The following is a 15943-nucleotide window of genomic DNA, read 5'->3' as shown; positions in this document are numbered from 1 at the left end:
AGATGAATTGAACAAGCTGGTCAAGTCGTGTACGAAATAGCGGATGGGAATCACTAGAAATGCCATCCTTTTGTGTTAGCCAACCATAATGGGAGATTAATAGCAAGTAATCACATTCCTGTAAGAAGGAAACAGCCTGACAGGCCTCAAAGCAAGGTAGAAGACGCTAACAGAAGGCAATCAAGCGATAGGCACAGAGAGAATTAAAAAAAAGACTTTTGGAAAGGGCGACAGAGGAGGGAGAAAGTAGATAGTTATTGGCCATCAAACCACTACGCCAAAAAGGCGTCGAGACGACCATTTCTAGCATAGGCATATTCGAGTTAACAGCTTGTAAGCAGGTTGTGGAAGCTAAGCATAGTGCAAGTATAAAAGAGGTCAGATATTATGGCGGGACTGAGATAATGCATACACTTTCTAATTCACTTCTCTTCTGGGTCTGCAGCATGTAGAGGTGGATGTCTATACAAACAGCCAGAAAGCTAACATCTCATTGGTTAGAATCAATCTGCTGCAGTACCTTGCGTCTATTCAATAAATGTATCATTAACTGGACTCTAATCTCGCTAGGTTAATTGCGGGCTAGGGCTTCATATCTTCCCTTTGCCAATGCATACACAGTTTCCAACCGGGGCATGCTCACTGCATGTTTCCGAGCCAGTCTCACCGTGTTCCCAACAATCGCTTCGACTTCAAATGGCCGACCCTGTTTCACATCCTGCAGCATACTGGGATCGCGTCCTGTTCTTTCTTTCGCCCGACGTGTTGCTATCTGAAGCCGAACCCTGGCCGCTTCTTCGTCCACCCCGGGGATCCCCAGCTTCTTCGCCAATTCCACGATCTCCATCATGATTCCCCAGACAAGTTCGAATGCGAATGGCTCGGAGCTGAGGAGAAAGCCCCCGTCCGAGCACATACTCAGCGCGCAGATAGGGTTCCACGACGCGTTGACGAGCAGCTTGGTCCACCGCGCGATCTGAATGTCGTCGTAAAATTTAGCCTCGCCACCGCCTTGATGCATGAGGTCAACGAGCTTGCTGGCCGCTGCTTTGTGTGTAGCGGGTGCATTGGCGGGATACGTTCCCACTTCGATCAAGTTTAGCATCTCTGGGTAGTCGATGACTCCGGGACTAGTTTGGGTGGTTGGGAGGTAGACGACACCGCTGAGGATGGGATTCTCCGGGTATTCGTCTGCAATATCCTTCTCGATTTCTATGCCATTCTGTGCTAGAACGATGGCAGTCTCTGGACGGCCAATAATGGCCGGTCTGATCAGATCTGCTAGTGACGGCTTACTGCCGGGGAAGCACTTCGCGGTCACCAGGACGTAATCATATACAGTGTCCTTTGGGCATTCAGCAATACTGCGAACGATGTGATCTGGCCGATATGTGACATTGCCAAATCGGACGCTTCTCAGAGTGAATCCCTTCTCCTTGACGACGTCGTAGTTGGACCGACACACTGCTGTCACGGTGCATCCGGCGCGTTGCAATTGGAGTAAATGAATGGCGCCAACACTACCGACCCCAAACAGCAGAATATGAGGTTTTGATGCCATGGCTGAGGTGGCGATGAGAAATTGGGGGCCGTTTTCCTCGGATGACGATCAGGGGGTGAAGTTGAAAGGTCGGTGAGTCAACATTATTCCCGTTCTTGGTGGGGTCGATTATTTATCTCGGATTTTCGGGCCTCTCGGCTCAACACGAAGGATCTTACGAGCTTTCTCTTTCTCGTCCTCCTTTTCCTCTGAAATGACGTGATGTCTTTTCAGGCCCTTCCTCCAGAGATTATTTCCTTAGTTGTCCGCTTACTTGCTGACGTGCATCCACTCAGTGTCTTTCGCCTGCTCCGAGTCAACAAGCGATGCTTCGCCTTAGCTTTGTCGGTAGCCAAGTCACTTGTCTTTCATACAGTGCGCTTGCAATTTTGTCACCGTGGACGCATTGACAATCAAGTAGCAACGGTCTGTGCCAAGTTGCAAAAGGCTGATGCCTTTCGTTATGTCAGGCGGTTGATCATCGAGGGCTTTCTCTTGGGAGATCCCCCTGAAGAGGAGGATGATGACGAGTGGTTCCCAGCTCGAGTCTCGCGTTTCTCACCGTTGAATCGCGATCCGCAAGATGCGTACGAGTTTGAAGAGGAGCTCAACGGCACAGGGTGGGACATATGTTATCGCGACGAAAACAACAACTTTGAATGCTGGGAAAGTGTCGCGGGGTTGATTAAGAGCCTACCTACCCTAGAAAATCTTCACCATTTGCATTACGAACAGTTCCCTCCTTGCCTGCTTCAAGCATTGCATCAATACCGGCCCGAATGTAGACTGCATTTGCATTCGTTCGTGCTGCGGAGTATATGGGAGCCTACAGCTGAGGAACATGAATATTGCCTAGTCACCTCGCCGTCTTTGCATAGTATCACTCCCCACTACGACACGTCGATACCAGAAGGTATCTGGCAGAAACAAAGCTTTGTGCGAATCCTAGGCCTCGCCCCAACCTAAAAGTGATGTATCCAAGGGCGTCAGACGACCGTACATATAATGCGTCAGGAGCTGGCATGACCAAACTGATGCAAAACCCAGGCGACAAACGTCCAGCCGCAATAGAATGCCTTCGAGTCAAACACTCCTACCACCCCATGCTTGACGCTGCACTGGAGGAATGGGTTCCGTACATTAATTTCTCCACAGTGCGGATTCTTGATCTGGGATCGTCCATCACGGCAGAAGCATTCGCAGCATGGGCAGATCATCTTCATTTCCCAGCCCTTCGAACCCTGCGCTTGTTCCTCGGTCCTACAGAGGCCGGATCAGAACAAGCACCCGGCTTTTACCCGCAAGCAACAAAATTTCTTCAGAGTCTACCGTCGCTATCGGAGATCCATCTGATTGCATGGCACTCACAGCTGTCGATAGGGATGTTGGCAAAACATCACGGATCGCGTTTGCGCAAGCTGTCTGTCACCAACAGTCGACCCTGGCAATGTTTCAGCGAGCACGATGTCCTCCAGCTCGGCATATATTGTCCTCTACTGGAGAAGATGAGCATCTCCATCCGTCGCACCCAAGGAGACGCTCGGGAAGTAGCTCTCTACAAGGCCTTGGGCACAATCAGAAACCTGAAGTTCCTCGACCTGGAATTAAACGTATCTGATCCGACCTTGTACCAGGAGAATACTTCCATCGACCCGGACTGGGACGACTTTGACAATCAATACACCGAGGAAGACCTCGAAGGCATCAACCGAAGCCGCAATGGACACATACGGAGACTCCTGGTCAATACCCTCATTGACGAACCACTTGCGTCCTCGATCTTCGAGGTCATTTCGGCCGCAAAGTCCCACGATGCACCACTCCTTGAACGGCTGACCTTGTCAATCAAAGGGCAAGCTGACCGGCACTACCGTCCGCGATGCGTGTTCTCCCGCCTTGTGAGGTTCTTTGCCTCGGAGTGGACCATCGAGCGCGATCTCCGCTACGAGCACCGGGACAAGTTCGAGGCGCGAAGCTCTCGGAATTCCAGTTTCCAGTTTTCCTACAACGAGAGTGTGTATCCGTGGGTAACTAAGGTGTTTTTGCGGATTTGGCCTATCACACAAGATGGAAGCGATACTAACATTAGATATTGGGACGTTTGGAAAAGCGTTCGACTGGCTATAGACGAGACGCAATAAGTCAAGGGGAGAGGCAAATGTAGGGATTCCCGCCAGAGTATATCTATGCAATAGTGGTTCGACAATTAAAGACAATCAATCCACGACCCTACGAGATGTCAATACTGCTTTAGCCTTAGTATTCATAAAATTATAGTAGGTCAAAGTGGTCCGCCTACTGCTCCTGCACTCGCTCGTGTAGTATTCAGTGCTCCCTTTTCTCTCCTTCTGCTGCCATCCTCGAAATGTGTTTACTAATGGCAGTCTCTCAATCATAGCTTTTACCTTTAATTTCCTGTTGAGACTATACTAGAAAGATCCTTTCAGCAGCACATATCCGCGCTTTAAGGAAGGATCAATCTTCTAGTATAGATGATACTCCTGGTAAATCAGTCATAACGACTAGGTGATCATTGACGAACACAGGGGCTATGAAGCTGTGCTAGAGGAGGAAGGAGCAAGGTGGTAATGCAAATATTATTACAGAGGGGCCACGATGTTCTGCACTAGGTATTTTTTCGCAGTTAAGATCTATCTGTCCATTCACTCATTATTCCAAACAGGAGCTGACATATCCTTTTATCGGACACGGAGTAGATTAGGTATACAGTCTGGTACGGAACCATCTTGCTTGTTGATTTGACGCTCTGGAACAGATACAACGCTTTTGTTAGCTCAGATAGACTCCGCCAGTACCAAAGGAGAACATGCCATCCAAGACAATGCATGTTAACTCTCCGCATAGATCCTCGACTAGGTGTTGACATGTCATCAATACCGGAGACTTATATACCAAACTCTGCAAATGACTTCATTTATTTAGTGAGAATTCGGTCTGCATCAAATACTTCAAGATCAGCACTTTATCTCCCTATATTATCACTCATCACTAAAGCAGTATGTCCGGCAGTTGCCATTCCATGGAATGACCAGCATAACTCCTAAGGACTTGACCCCCGCACACCGAGAACAAAGAAACCCCCTCAAGCAGCTCTTATGCCAGGATACACCACAAGGCGAATCGAATCATATTAAATTCCTATTGATGACCTTTTATGGCTAGTGCGAGGTCTAGAGACTCCTTTATTTCTCCTACGCTTCTTCTGGTTGTAGTGGTTAGATAACTGGAATATGCATATATTATGCCGAACGCCACGGCCGTCGCACCATCACTCCGTCGTTTCGTCCTAAGCTGCTTCATCGTGATTATCTAGTTATCCAAATGTTTCTGAAAAACTATCGAGATTCCATCAATAGCGATGCTAGTGGTAGGGAGGCACTCGTAAATGAAAAGCAATCAGAATGCCTGCATGAAGCAGTCCCATTCGGTGCCAGAGAATATCACCGGTTCCGGAAGATTATCGCCATTCAATACATCCTTATAGTCTCGCTCTTTGTCTTTGCTATAGGAGCTGGTATTGCAGTGTGGACGAGTCCAGGATTAGAAATACCTGATATGGTTTAACTGTAAGCAGCTTACAATGTGCAAGTTCACAGCTAATGAGCCCTAGCTCCTGCTCAAGATGTCATCAGATACAAGAACGTTGCGTTCAATTCCGGCTGGGGAGGTCAAAAGTCAATCTACATGGGTCCGCCATCGGAAGAGAACAATAAAGCGTGGGATGATATCCATGTTGGTAGGTCATTCCCCCAATGCACTGCTAGGCTTAGGCTGAGCCTTCAGCGCCGGCGATGGTCAAGATACCTGCCAGTGAGGCGGCGAAATTGGTTAATAAGACTGTCCCAATTCCTGATGATTCGGGGTACAGTTCCGGGTACTATCTGATTGGACTCGATGTGTTTCATCAGTTGCACTGTTTGGTAGTTCTTCTTTCATCCGCTGGTGAAAAGATCTGACGGCGCGCAGGATATGCTCCGCAAAGTACTCTGGGGTGTTGATATGCATGACCCCAATGACGAGGAGGCTATGCATCACCTTGATCACTGTATCGAGATGATACGTCAGAGTCTGATGTGTTCCGCCGATATCACCGTCGACGTGTGGGCGTGGAATAAAGAAAAACAGATGGTCACAGTGAGGGCGGATAATATGCACACTTGTCGGGACTTTGAGGCTATTCGGCAGTGGGCGCTCGAGAGACCGGCAGGAGAATTTGATCGGACCCTACACCTGGTGGTGGTGGATCCTTGACTGGCGAGACCGAATTTGTTCGAATTATCGTCTGCTGACGGTGTATACTCGTATATGTGAATGTGATGCTCGGGCTCCTATGCTCCTCTATAATATGATACTTGGGTCTAGCTCACGATGTCACTCCAGTCTTGTCCAGCTCGTGCGCTGGCAGGCCTTCTGCGTACAGCTCGAACCTGTAGAAACCACCCAGAGGCGGTTTGAAGAATAATATTAATTAATAAGTGTCGAATGACCAGGAAAACAGGGCCTAGAGCTTTCCCAGTTTGGCTGAGTGGATGCCGCTACCTATCTATGACACTATTTCCATCAACACCTCTCGTCTTCTTCAGTCCTGTCCAAACGCCAGACTTATTAGGCTTTCGTTCACATCAATACACCTTCATCGATCGTTGCAAACTCATCAAGCCAGCATGGACAATCCCGGAACTGCCGAGTTCCTGTGCAGCCCTGAAGGCATGGACATCACTCTCGATCCGCCATCCGAGCCTCCTTTCTACCTCTCTCGCCAAACCTGGGTGATCGATAATAAGCTCTGGAAGATCTCAATGGATGACGCAGCCGCATGTTACTGATGGCCTTAGACTTCCGTTCGCTGCCATCGCAAGGACAATCCTAGCAAGAAGGCTTTTATGCGGATATATCTTCAAATTCCTGTCATTGGCACTCAATATCAGAGCCCTCAGATTCGACGAAAGCATTAAGCCACAGCCGCACGTTGAGTTGAGGACCTTGAAAGCGCTCAAGATATTGGAATGCGATATTGTCCTTGATCCCCTTGCTTACCAAGAGGGAAAGCAAGCGGAAGATAGTATTGTTCCGGGGGTTATATCACTTATGTGGTCTGGGATAAAGTGCCCGGGGAACCTCTAAGCGAAGAAGAATTCTGGGAGCTAGATCTTGAGTCACGCCAGGCGATCCGCGATAAATTTCGTGGAGCCTATCCGTAAGTTTACATGGCCTGCTCTCAATTGACATGAAAACCAGAAAGCTGAGGAAGTGTGGTTACCTGCCGCGTATCCCAACCATGTCAAAGGTCATCTATGACGAGGTTACCGGGAATATGTACGCTCTATCCGTCGTTGAGTAGCGAACACTATAAGCTGACAACGATTAGGCATTTCTCAGGTTTTCCACGCGCAGGCCGCACTGATACAAACGAAGAGTGGCATGACAAGTCCTACGTTCTGTTTGATTTGGCCAGCCATCTCTGACAACGAACTGGGCGAAGGATACCACAGGGTGGACTTGGTGAACAGCGTAGTCACACTCAAATAGCCCCCTGGGACCGCCTTCGATATTGTTTAGATGGTCACTCGTAGTTCGTAGCAACTTGCCACTCGTGGCACACAGACTGAATTGGTCAGTGTCTGACCGGTGGCTCATCTGCGGCTGATGCAGGCGTTAGTGCTTACGAAAGATGAATTTCCTGGCTTTCCCTCCAATTACCCCTCGTATTTAAGCCTTTGATGACTGCTCGCAATCTCGTGCCGTAGGTGGACTCTGGACATAGCGTCGATGCTCAGCCTCGTGGTGGCTGTGCTGTAAGCCTGGGTCATCCAGGCTATAACATTATCATCAACACCATGATATCAATCATCGACAGACCTCAGATATACAACATCATACTCTGACTCGGCCATCCAGTCGACCTTGCCGCCGAAAAGTGATCAATATGAATCGCCCAAAAGCTTCTGAAGAGCCAGCGCCTGCCTACCATGAACTATTTGACACAGAACCTATCAATCAACCGACAGCCACATCGTCAAGGACAGTATGTTTTCTCTACGCTGATGTAGTTAGAGCCTCGAACTGACTATCTCAGCATCAATACGCTGCTGTCCCCGACAACGACCTGGGCGAAAATTTAAACATCGCAAACCCACACGATGTGGAGTCCCACCCTCAAGACTCCTCAAATGAGCTTTCGCAATTAGACCCTACAAAACCACATGTGCACTGCGAGACATGCGACCGCCAGCTCGAGCGCCGACAGAGAAGGGACACAGAGCGGGAATGCTGTCGGATGGTTGCGCTGGTGTTTATTGTGGCCATTATTTTTCTGACATTGTTGGGGATTGTTATTGCGCGGAGAGTGAGATAATGGATTAGGTTGAACTATCCAAACCGAGACCCTGAGTGAAATCGATGTCTCAGTGGAACGTGATGGTTTTATCGATTGATTGTTGTGTGGATACCCATCTTATGCGAGTGTTCTGAACTGAGTTGATTATGTGTTCTGTCGATGACGTACGTCTACACTCCTATAAACGCCTCCCTCCATCCACCACCTTCAAAAGACCCCATACTCAATATTCTCCCCGTAAAAGCATCATCTAGGAGATTATTCTCTAATTAGAAACCATGTCCGAAAGTAAGCCATCTCTGCAAGGCTCATAGTATGCCCCGCTGATGTGAAAGACACACATACCTCACACCGCACCGGATTCATGGACCGGATGTTCCATCACGGACATGACGACAACAAACAAGGGCAAAATAATTCACAGGAGCAACAGTCTGAGGCTCAGCCTCAGCAGGGTGATCAGCCCAATCCACCGGTCAAGGAAGGCGAAAGAAAAAGTGTCGGGGACTACGTGGACGAAGAGCGGAAGCTACTGCAGGAGGGAGACACATACAGTGGACTCATGTAGGCTATTCTGTGTAAGAACTGGATACCATGGTTGGTGCAGTCTCTGGCGTTGGGTTATGCTGGTCGTCATTCTATCTTGAGTATCAAGTGTATCCCTTCAAATTGAATTTCTGAGTACAAAGCAGAAGATAGGAATATCGCGTCTAGTCAGACTTATCTTCCTGTCTATATCTTCCCTGGACTTGTAAGTCTCACCCTCAAATTCTCATGACATACAGCCAATGACAGCCCCAGACTGACCTGTATGGTCACGGTGTTTTCGAGCCTGCGGGATCTCTTGGCTACAGTGTGATTTCATACTCTGCGATCAGGAAGTAGCTGGGATATTATCACCATGAATATGATAGGACATTCCTGTACTAAGAAGTATATTATCCGGACACCTTTTTAGAATCGCGCTATTTGATTTGAATAGGAGCAATTTGACTGCTGACGGTGGCAGCGGGGATACGCCTCTAAACAGGAAGTAATCAGCCAGGAGGTGCATTGATGTATTAATCTAGTCTAATATTCAAGCTTACTACATGCTCATTGAAGGTGCTGTTGATTCGCTGATTGAAAGTGGCGCAAGCCTGCCAAACTGGGCAAGCTGGGGCGTTATTGCGGATTACTACCGAATTGGGTATATAACATGGCCAAGACCGGCTGAGGCTCCAGACTCAGCTGCACGTCAGATGTCCATGGTGATGAGCAGGTTTCGTATTTAGATGATGCTGAAGTGTATGTCCAGTATGTCAGGCTGTATTCGAGGTATAAATACGGCCGTGGTGGCCAGTGATTGTCGTTGACAGACAGCAACTCAACCACTACAATAGCAAAATGCGAGTGCATTTGTTCTCTCTTTCTCTTCTTGCAGTATGCAGCACCGGCGCGGCCAACCTCCTTGGTCCGGTGTATCCTGCCCCTAGAGACCTCAGCAGCAAGTCAAGCCGAGTCGCAGCTGGATGGAAAAGTCTGACAGCGAGGTTACACGGCGAGACCTCCTCAGATTCCTCTTTGCTGAAGAACCTCACCTTTTCCGTTGGTCTGTTTTCCACCCATGACCCAGCAGCGGAGTCGTTGCAGTTTCACTACACCTCCTCCGAGATCCAGAATGCCCCAAATGGCACCAAAAAGGTCGACGGAGACAGTATCTACCGCGTGGCTAGTCTCTCGAAGCTTTTCACCGTTTTTGCTGCGATGCGTGAGCTCGACAGTGAGCAATGGGAACGGCCTCTGTCGGAAATTATTCCAGCCTTTGCCGAATACGTCAAGCCCAGAGCCAACACGGACTCAGTCTACTCTACCCCCTGGAACCAAATCACCCCAGCGCCCTTGCCGCGCAAATCAGCGGCGTTGCGCGCGATGTACTGCCATGGGACGGCGGTGATCTACTCCTGCAGTACGCAATTGCGATACTGGCCGGCTTGAACCCCGTGCCTGCAGCCATCGATCCAGCAACCTACGGACTCCCCCCTGTCGACCTGAACGACGCCCTGTCACTGTCACCGTGTCTGCCGAACGTGAGCGAGCCGTGTACTGCGCCTCTGTATACCGCTGGCGGAGCCAACGACGCACCTGTGTATCTCCCTTGGACGAGCCCGGCGTACTCAAACAACGGGTTCATCCTTCTCGGCCTGGCTCTCGCCAACTTGACCGGGAAGTCTCTCGATGAGATATACAAGCAAAGTATCTTCGATCCGCTGGATATGCATTCGTCCTACTCTGTCGTCCCGGGAGCGTCGGAGTTTTCTCGGTCTGTGATCGCAGGCGACTTCGCCTCGGGCTTTGGCTACGACGGTGGCATTTCCAAGTCGTCAGGAGGGATCTACTCGACCACCAACGACCTAGCAAAATTCGGGACGGCGATCCTGAACTCCACGCTCTTACCACCCGTCGTCACACGCAGGTGGATGAAGCCCATCTCGCACACGGCGGACCTGCAGTATTCCGTCGGTCGACCGTGGGAGATATACCGGTACAAGCATGCCCAGTCCGGCGTGGTCACGGATCTATACACCAAGCTCGGGGATGCAGGGAACTACGGCAGTTTTCTGGTCTTGGTTCCTGATTTGGAAGCTGGGTTTAGTATCATCGGGGCCAGCGCGTTGGCAACGCGATCGGACGCGACGAGTCTCCTGGCGGATCTTGTAACGGAGGCGGTCCTCCCTGCGCTGATGGAGCAGGCTGCGTCTGAAGCAAAGAAGAATTTTGCGGGGAGGTTCACGACCGATCGATTGAATTCCTCTCTCGCACTGGATGTTAGTTCTTCGGGCAATCCAGGCTTGTCGGTTACCTCGTGGGTCAGCAACGGGACGGATCTCATGCCCCTGCTGGGTAAATTACTCGGGAACGAGAACTCCAGGCTCGTGCCGACGATTATGTCGAGGAATGCCGGACAGGTGGCCTTTAGGGCATATACAGCTACACAGCAAAAGTCGGGAGGACTATTCCAGAGAAACTTTGACGTGAATGACTGGATTGTCGTCGGCAGCGGGGGATACGCTACTAAATCACTGGCGGAATTTGTGTTTGAAGTGGATGCGCAGGGGAAGGCGAGCAAGGTGGAATTACCAGCTTGGAATGTGACTCTTCATAGATAGTTGTCTGTTGTCTGCTGTCTGTTGTCTGATTCATAGAGGTACATAAATCCATCAACATAAATGCAGATGCATACACCTACTGGTTATCAAGAAACCCACTGATAAGCCAACACGGGAATCGTAAACTCCTCCGCCGTGCACGTCGCATTGAAGAACGCATCATGCACGCATTGCAGCTCAAACTCCGTGCTCCCAGAGTACGTAATCTTACTCCCATTGTTGCATGTCAGCGCATGCCCCGCCCCAAGGACATAGTCCATCCTCCCAACGGAAGTCTCATAATTTGAGCTCCCATAGAACGAGACAATGCGCCCCATCCCGCGGTCCCCATAGCCGCAGTTACTTTCCCCGTTCCCGATATCGTGCACCCGGTACCCGATGTACTCGTCGTGGCACTGCAGGCCGTCCGTGAAGTCAATGTCGAGGGTCTCGAGCGGGCCGTAGCCCCAGGGATGGTAGTTTGGCATGCCGGTCCAGCACAGGGGCACCCAGGAGCCGTTGCAGGTGGCCTGGTTGGGTTCGCACCAGCCGCCGGTGCCGGGGCAGAGGCAGCCGTAAGCGTTGATGTCGGCTTGGTTGTGCACGCAGTCCAGGCTGTGGGAGCCGTTGTACCAGTGGAAGTTGTTTACTGTCCAGGTCGGGATGGGGCAGCCATCGGGGGAGTGATGGACTGGGTTAGGGCGGTGGAGGTAAAGGCCAGAAGGCCGGTGAGGAGGTGGAGTATGGTCATTTTGATGGTATGATTGTCTTGACTGTTGATGATTAGAAACGAGGGGGAAGAGGAGGGGTTATAACTTATATAGATTTCTGCACAGACTGTGGAAGCAACAATGAGCTGATTGCGACACAGGACCGGGGTTCACGATGAATTCTGACTCGGTTCTTCATCGCTTCTGCAGCTCTGGAGCCACCGGGGATTCAATCACCAATCGGCGGCGGATATTTCAGACACTACTTAAGACATGTCTCGAATTGACTACAATCATTGGTACAACACATGCCGATTTCCTTACTATTTCTTACTTAATCCTTTGGCCTCCCATTCTTCTCCATTCAAATCGGGGCAAACACGCTTAAATCTCACGGATGGAGGGTTATGATGCTTATTTTAGCCAGACCTGCAGTATGCATTGGCCACTTATGCATCAGTATCACATTGTGCCACGAAGGAATAGGTTCTGTTAAAGTTCCATGTGGGCTGACGGAACGATGCCACTGTCCTTGCAGGTCGGAGCTTTCTAATGTTTATGCCATTTTGAATTATACAGTCTTCGATGGGCTTTCGTGAAGATAGAACGCATCTATTAAATGCAATAGCCCTAGCTAAAAAGGTGTCCGGACGATGTACTCCTACTGTAGGGATTCCATATCACAGTTATGGTAGTATATGCTGTGGCATCGTCAGACTGGCCAAACGCCTCCGCGAGATTGTCTGCGGTTTCTGGCCATTGTACATGTCTCAGTCATAGTCCTGAAGCAGGTTTGGAAAACATCAAGCTCACTGCTCCGTGCTTTAAACTGCTTCCGTTTCTGTCTTGTGACACCTCCGCTCACAACAGTAACAATGTCCACATCTGGATCCCTGCTCTTTGGGAAGAGCGGTTTGAATGTAATCGTTCGGCGTGGGTGTAGGAATCCGCCATTGTCCCGGTTCGCCCATGTGCTTTAGGATGAGAGCACGATTGGACCTGGAGGTCGATTCATGATGAGGACTCAATGCAGTGTAATGGCTGGCTTCCCGTATAAAAAGGTGTTTTCGCAGGGGTGGGTTGCATGTAGTCATGTATCGGGCAACTTGGGCTTCTCAAGGACATCCTCGTCCGGTTCGGAGAGGTCGGTCTTGTCCCAACATGCATGACTTTCAACTGTCTGTTCTCAGAGAAGGGCACGTTGTCTGCACTTCGACGTGCTCGGCTGTCCCATTGTCACTTTAGCAAATGCAAACTAAACTCTTATTATTAGGTTTCCCTCGCAGACCCGAGATAGAAGGATACTAACCCTTTCGTCCATTCTGTTTGTAGATTTCCATACTGCCCCTGACATGGCTTCCTTAGGTCTTGATCCATTTTGGGAGAACTGTCGGCTTCATGGAGGTTACCTAGCTATCCTTCCGTAGGTGTGGAAGGAGTCTGTCCAATCTGGCTGGACAGGCAAAAACAACAACTTCAACGCAGAACAAATTTTTGAAATTTCTTGCCCATTCAACTTCCTTTGAACTGAAATTCGCCTGGTTTCTCATGGCTACATGGATGGGTAAAAGGATTGGGGTCGGTCTCTCCGACTGCACTGCGGCACAGTGATCTTGCACTAGACAATTCCGCCCAGCTGGAATATCCCTTTTTGAACACACCAGATATATATTTTATTTCTACTTTCCACGATCCATTGCTTTGCGTGGGACCACTCACCAAAACAATGGCGCTCCTGCTTTTTGTGAGTATGTGAAATTTCTATGATTACACTTCCAGCCGGGATTTCATCTGTTGAGGCCATAATATCAACGTTCACTATTTAGGCGATTGGTCATTTAACTACCAGCAGGCTCTTCCTCGCAAGCTAAGGGTATTTCACTCACAGCTAGCCTTAGATTTCTCTGAAAACTAGAATTAGCTAGTAGAAATATAATCCCGCTCGTTACATGTGTCTTATCTGTGGTACATATTCCGGAGCAGCGAAGTAGTCATTAATGATTTGCATTCGCAAATACAACCAGAATGCGTACTCTGTATAGAGAGCTATTTTCCTGATTGGCTGACTGTAGAATAATTATATTTGGGCCCATAACTATCAGCCCTGCGGGTGGCTAGGTGTTTGGAGTACTTTGACTTGTTCTGCTAATGCTCTTAGGTGTTCCTGATCCTCCCTAGCTATGATGATGGTTGTAGTAAGATATATAACTCCACACTACTTTTCATCCTAAACTTAGGGGCGCCCTAACCACTTATATAAGGCTATTTAGCTAATATAATAGGTAATATAGATATATCTGTCCATTGTCCACAATCCAAAGCACGCGGATATAAGGGGTGGGTGAGATAGGTCATGGATCAACCCATGCGGATCAAGGCTATATCCAATCCACAACCGGTCTAAATCGGACTCTCCCGCGGGTGACCTTCAATGGATGACCGCAGCCCTTCAAGTTGGAAATTGATGATGACTAATCTTTATTCGTCTTCTATCTTTATCATTTAAAAGCTATGCTCAACTGAGCAACATAATTCTGGCATTCCTTTCATGGCGCCTTCGCGCTCGTTCTCCCCTGTGAAAATACTTCATGTACTGGTTTAGTCACGCTGCGCAAGCACAGTCCCTTCAGCCTGCGATGGCGACTACACATACAGAGTACCGGTCGCCTACTAGGTGCCGGGCAAAGGCTGCCCAGCCATAAACCGAGGGAATCCTTGGTAGCCGATGTCGAGCTCGCCAGCTCCCGGCCGGAAACCGACGATTTCATTCTTGCGACCCTTGAGCTCATCAACGTCCCAAGAGGCGAAGACGATCTTGTTTCTGAGAAACTCTGCTTCGGGGGAGGCAATCCAGACGAGGAAATCGGCGGGAAGGGAGACTGCGAAGGAAAGAATGACAGTTAGTTACTTGCATACAGAAACAGATTGGCGACAAAGGACGGGTCCAGTTTATACTTACTGTCATCATAGTCATATGGCAATTTTATCGTCTCAGCTAGCTTGGCAGACATGGCCGTTTGGAGGAGTCCGGGATGCACATTGTGAAGACGCACTTGCGGGTTCTCGGCGGCAAAGGAGTCTAAGAGCTTGACGGCGGCCATCTTGCTGCTCCTGTAGGCGCCCATGCCGGGAAAAGGGGGGAATAGGATGCCGGCTGTTGTCAGATTGATAAAGGTGACTGGCTTGTCCGTGTTGGCGCTGACCGTCTTGTTTGCCAGGACGACAGCCTGTGCCGTCACCAGCGTACCGACAACAGTAGTCTTGTAGCCGTCCATAAAAGTAGCCGGATCGGCTTGCAGAAGGGGAACCACGGGGGCCAGTGAGCCGGCACAGTGGACGAGGATGTCGATACCGCCAAACTCGGCAGCCACCTTGTTCATGGCATCGCGTACGCCCGAAGCATCGCACAGATCAGCCGTGTGAGTTTGAATGGTCACCTCTGCGTGGCCGGCTCGAACAGCCGTGGCGGTTTCCGCCAGGGCGTCGGCGCGTCGGCCGAAGAGGATGAGAGCTCGGGGACGCGATGCAGCAAAGGATGCGGCGGTGGCCCGGCCGATGCCGCCAGATGCGCCAGTGATCAGCACAACCTTGCCCGCAGTGGACAGGCCGGGCTGAGTTGGATTGATGCTGGCATACGTGGCAGAGTGAGTGACCTTGGTATAGGAGGGTGGTGGCGCCGCCATTATGTCAGACTGTGGGCTCTCTTTTTCTCTGTGTGGTTTGGTTGCTGTGGTGTATTGCACGAGAGTGAGTGTGTAAATAGTCAAATAGACAACTGTCTTTAGGAATCACTCTGAAGTGATGAGTAGGTAGTAGAGCACACAAGATAGCACAAACAGTCTGAAGCAGAGATGGAGATGAGTATGGCTGGTGAGAGTATGAGGGGAGGCCAATATTAATGTAATGCATGTCAGTAAAATTTAGCCTGGTCACTGACCATCCCCTTGGGTGTTCCCCCATGCAGGTACCTTCTGTATTGATGTTTTGACCAATCATTTCGGATAGTGGATTGGTGGATTCCACGCTAAATAAAATAACTCAGTGGCATGCTAAGGGATACAACCATTAGTGGCTTCCTAAGTTACCACGTACTAGTTAGCATGCATGTACTCATGTGTACTCATGACTCATGCAGACGTCTGCCTGGAACAGCCGCATGAATGAGTGGGCGGAAGCAGCTGAATGTGGGGCCTATACGGGCAATAGC

At 49.8% G+C, this 15943-nt stretch overlaps 9 protein-coding genes across 9 annotated transcripts; 6 read left to right on the top strand and 3 right to left on the bottom strand.

The window, feature by feature from the left end:
* Positions 1-508: 508 nt before the first annotated feature.
* On the bottom strand, positions 509-1634 carry P174DRAFT_442230 (ketopantoate reductase family protein). The gene has a single exon (XM_024827525.1). It carries the CDS (start codon positions 1559-1561, stop codon positions 572-574), a length of 990 nt encoding a protein of 329 aa, XP_024680983.1. The 5' UTR covers positions 1562-1634; the 3' UTR covers positions 509-571.
* Positions 1635-2643: 1009 nt separating this feature from the next.
* Positions 2644-3790, top strand: P174DRAFT_407907 (uncharacterized protein; the record flags this gene model as incomplete). Its single annotated transcript, XM_024824154.1, has 2 exons — positions 2644-3553; positions 3630-3790. 2 exons carry the CDS (start codon positions 2644-2646, stop codon positions 3665-3667), a joined length of 948 nt encoding a protein of 315 aa, XP_024680982.1. The 3' UTR covers positions 3668-3790.
* A 1383-nt stretch (positions 3791-5173) lies between these two features.
* On the top strand, positions 5174-5812 carry P174DRAFT_371861 (oxidase ustYa family protein; the record flags this gene model as incomplete). The annotated part of the gene is made up of 3 exons (XM_024822403.1): positions 5174-5297; positions 5345-5481; positions 5528-5812. Coding segments are annotated over 3 exons (546 nt in total), but the record flags the coding sequence as incomplete, so codon positions are not given.
* Positions 5813-6225: 413 nt separating this feature from the next.
* P174DRAFT_421455 (uncharacterized protein) lies at positions 6226-6516 on the top strand (the record flags this gene model as incomplete). Its single annotated transcript, XM_024824954.1, has 2 exons — positions 6226-6330; positions 6397-6516. 2 exons carry the CDS (start codon positions 6226-6228, stop codon positions 6514-6516), a joined length of 225 nt encoding a protein of 74 aa, XP_024680980.1.
* A 971-nt stretch (positions 6517-7487) lies between these two features.
* Positions 7488-7916, top strand: P174DRAFT_421453 (uncharacterized protein; the record flags this gene model as incomplete). The annotated part of the gene is made up of 2 exons (XM_024824953.1): positions 7488-7586; positions 7638-7916. The coding sequence occupies 2 exons, from the start codon at positions 7488-7490 to the stop codon at positions 7914-7916; spliced, it is 378 nt and encodes a 125-aa protein (XP_024680979.1).
* A 371-nt stretch (positions 7917-8287) lies between these two features.
* P174DRAFT_371835 (uncharacterized protein) lies at positions 8288-8571 on the top strand (the record flags this gene model as incomplete). The annotated part of the gene is made up of 2 exons (XM_024822398.1): positions 8288-8476; positions 8506-8571. The coding sequence occupies 2 exons, from the start codon at positions 8288-8290 to the stop codon at positions 8569-8571; spliced, it is 255 nt and encodes an 84-aa protein (XP_024680978.1).
* A 713-nt stretch (positions 8572-9284) lies between these two features.
* P174DRAFT_460947 (serine hydrolase domain-containing protein) lies at positions 9285-11047 on the top strand (the record flags this gene model as incomplete). Its single annotated transcript, XM_024829946.1, has 2 exons — positions 9285-9682; positions 9775-11047. 2 exons carry the CDS (start codon positions 9285-9287, stop codon positions 11045-11047), a joined length of 1671 nt encoding a protein of 556 aa, XP_024680977.1.
* Positions 11023-11806, bottom strand: P174DRAFT_442226 (uncharacterized protein). The gene is made up of 2 exons (XM_024827524.1): positions 11677-11806; positions 11023-11641 (listed from the first exon to the last, which is right to left on the bottom strand). The coding sequence occupies exons 1-2, from the start codon at positions 11775-11777 to the stop codon at positions 11134-11136; spliced, it is 609 nt and encodes a 202-aa protein (XP_024680976.1). The 5' UTR covers positions 11778-11806; the 3' UTR covers positions 11023-11133.
* Positions 11807-14219: 2413 nt separating this feature from the next.
* Positions 14220-15737, bottom strand: P174DRAFT_390603 (SDR family NAD(P)-dependent oxidoreductase). The gene is made up of 2 exons (XM_024823490.1): positions 14696-15737; positions 14220-14615 (listed from the first exon to the last, which is right to left on the bottom strand). The coding sequence occupies exons 1-2, from the start codon at positions 15417-15419 to the stop codon at positions 14407-14409; spliced, it is 933 nt and encodes a 310-aa protein (XP_024680975.1). The 5' UTR covers positions 15420-15737; the 3' UTR covers positions 14220-14406.
* Positions 15738-15943: the final 206 nt, after the last annotated feature.

Source organism: Aspergillus novofumigatus (assembly GCF_002847465.1).
Source record: "Aspergillus novofumigatus IBT 16806 chromosome Unknown P174scaffold_5, whole genome shotgun sequence".
NCBI classification, from domain to species: domain Eukaryota; kingdom Fungi; phylum Ascomycota; class Eurotiomycetes; order Eurotiales; family Aspergillaceae; genus Aspergillus; species Aspergillus novofumigatus.
The sequence above is the reverse complement of the archived record's forward strand: the minus strand, read 5'-3'. Positions and strand labels throughout refer to the sequence as shown.

Excerpts from the sequence above, each read along its gene's own strand:
- P174DRAFT_442230 (XM_024827525.1), bottom strand. The coding sequence starts at position 1,561 with ATGGCATCAAAACCTCATATTCTGCTGTTTGGGGTCGGTAGTGTTGGC.
- P174DRAFT_442226 (XM_024827524.1), bottom strand. The coding sequence starts at position 11,777 with ATGACCATACTCCACCTCCTCACCGGCCTTCTGGCCTTTACCTCCACC. Across the intron at positions 11,642-11,676 it reads GCCCCATCCCGACCTGGACA|CCTGGACTGCGTGCACAACC; the intron begins GTAAACAACTTC and ends CGGCTCCCACAG.
- P174DRAFT_390603 (XM_024823490.1), bottom strand. The coding sequence starts at position 15,419 with ATGGCGGCGCCACCACCCTCCTATACCAAGGTCACTCACTCTGCCACG. Across the intron at positions 14,616-14,695 it reads GCCATATGACTATGATGACA|TCTCCCTTCCCGCCGATTTC; the intron begins GTAAGTATAAAC and ends TTTCCTTCGCAG.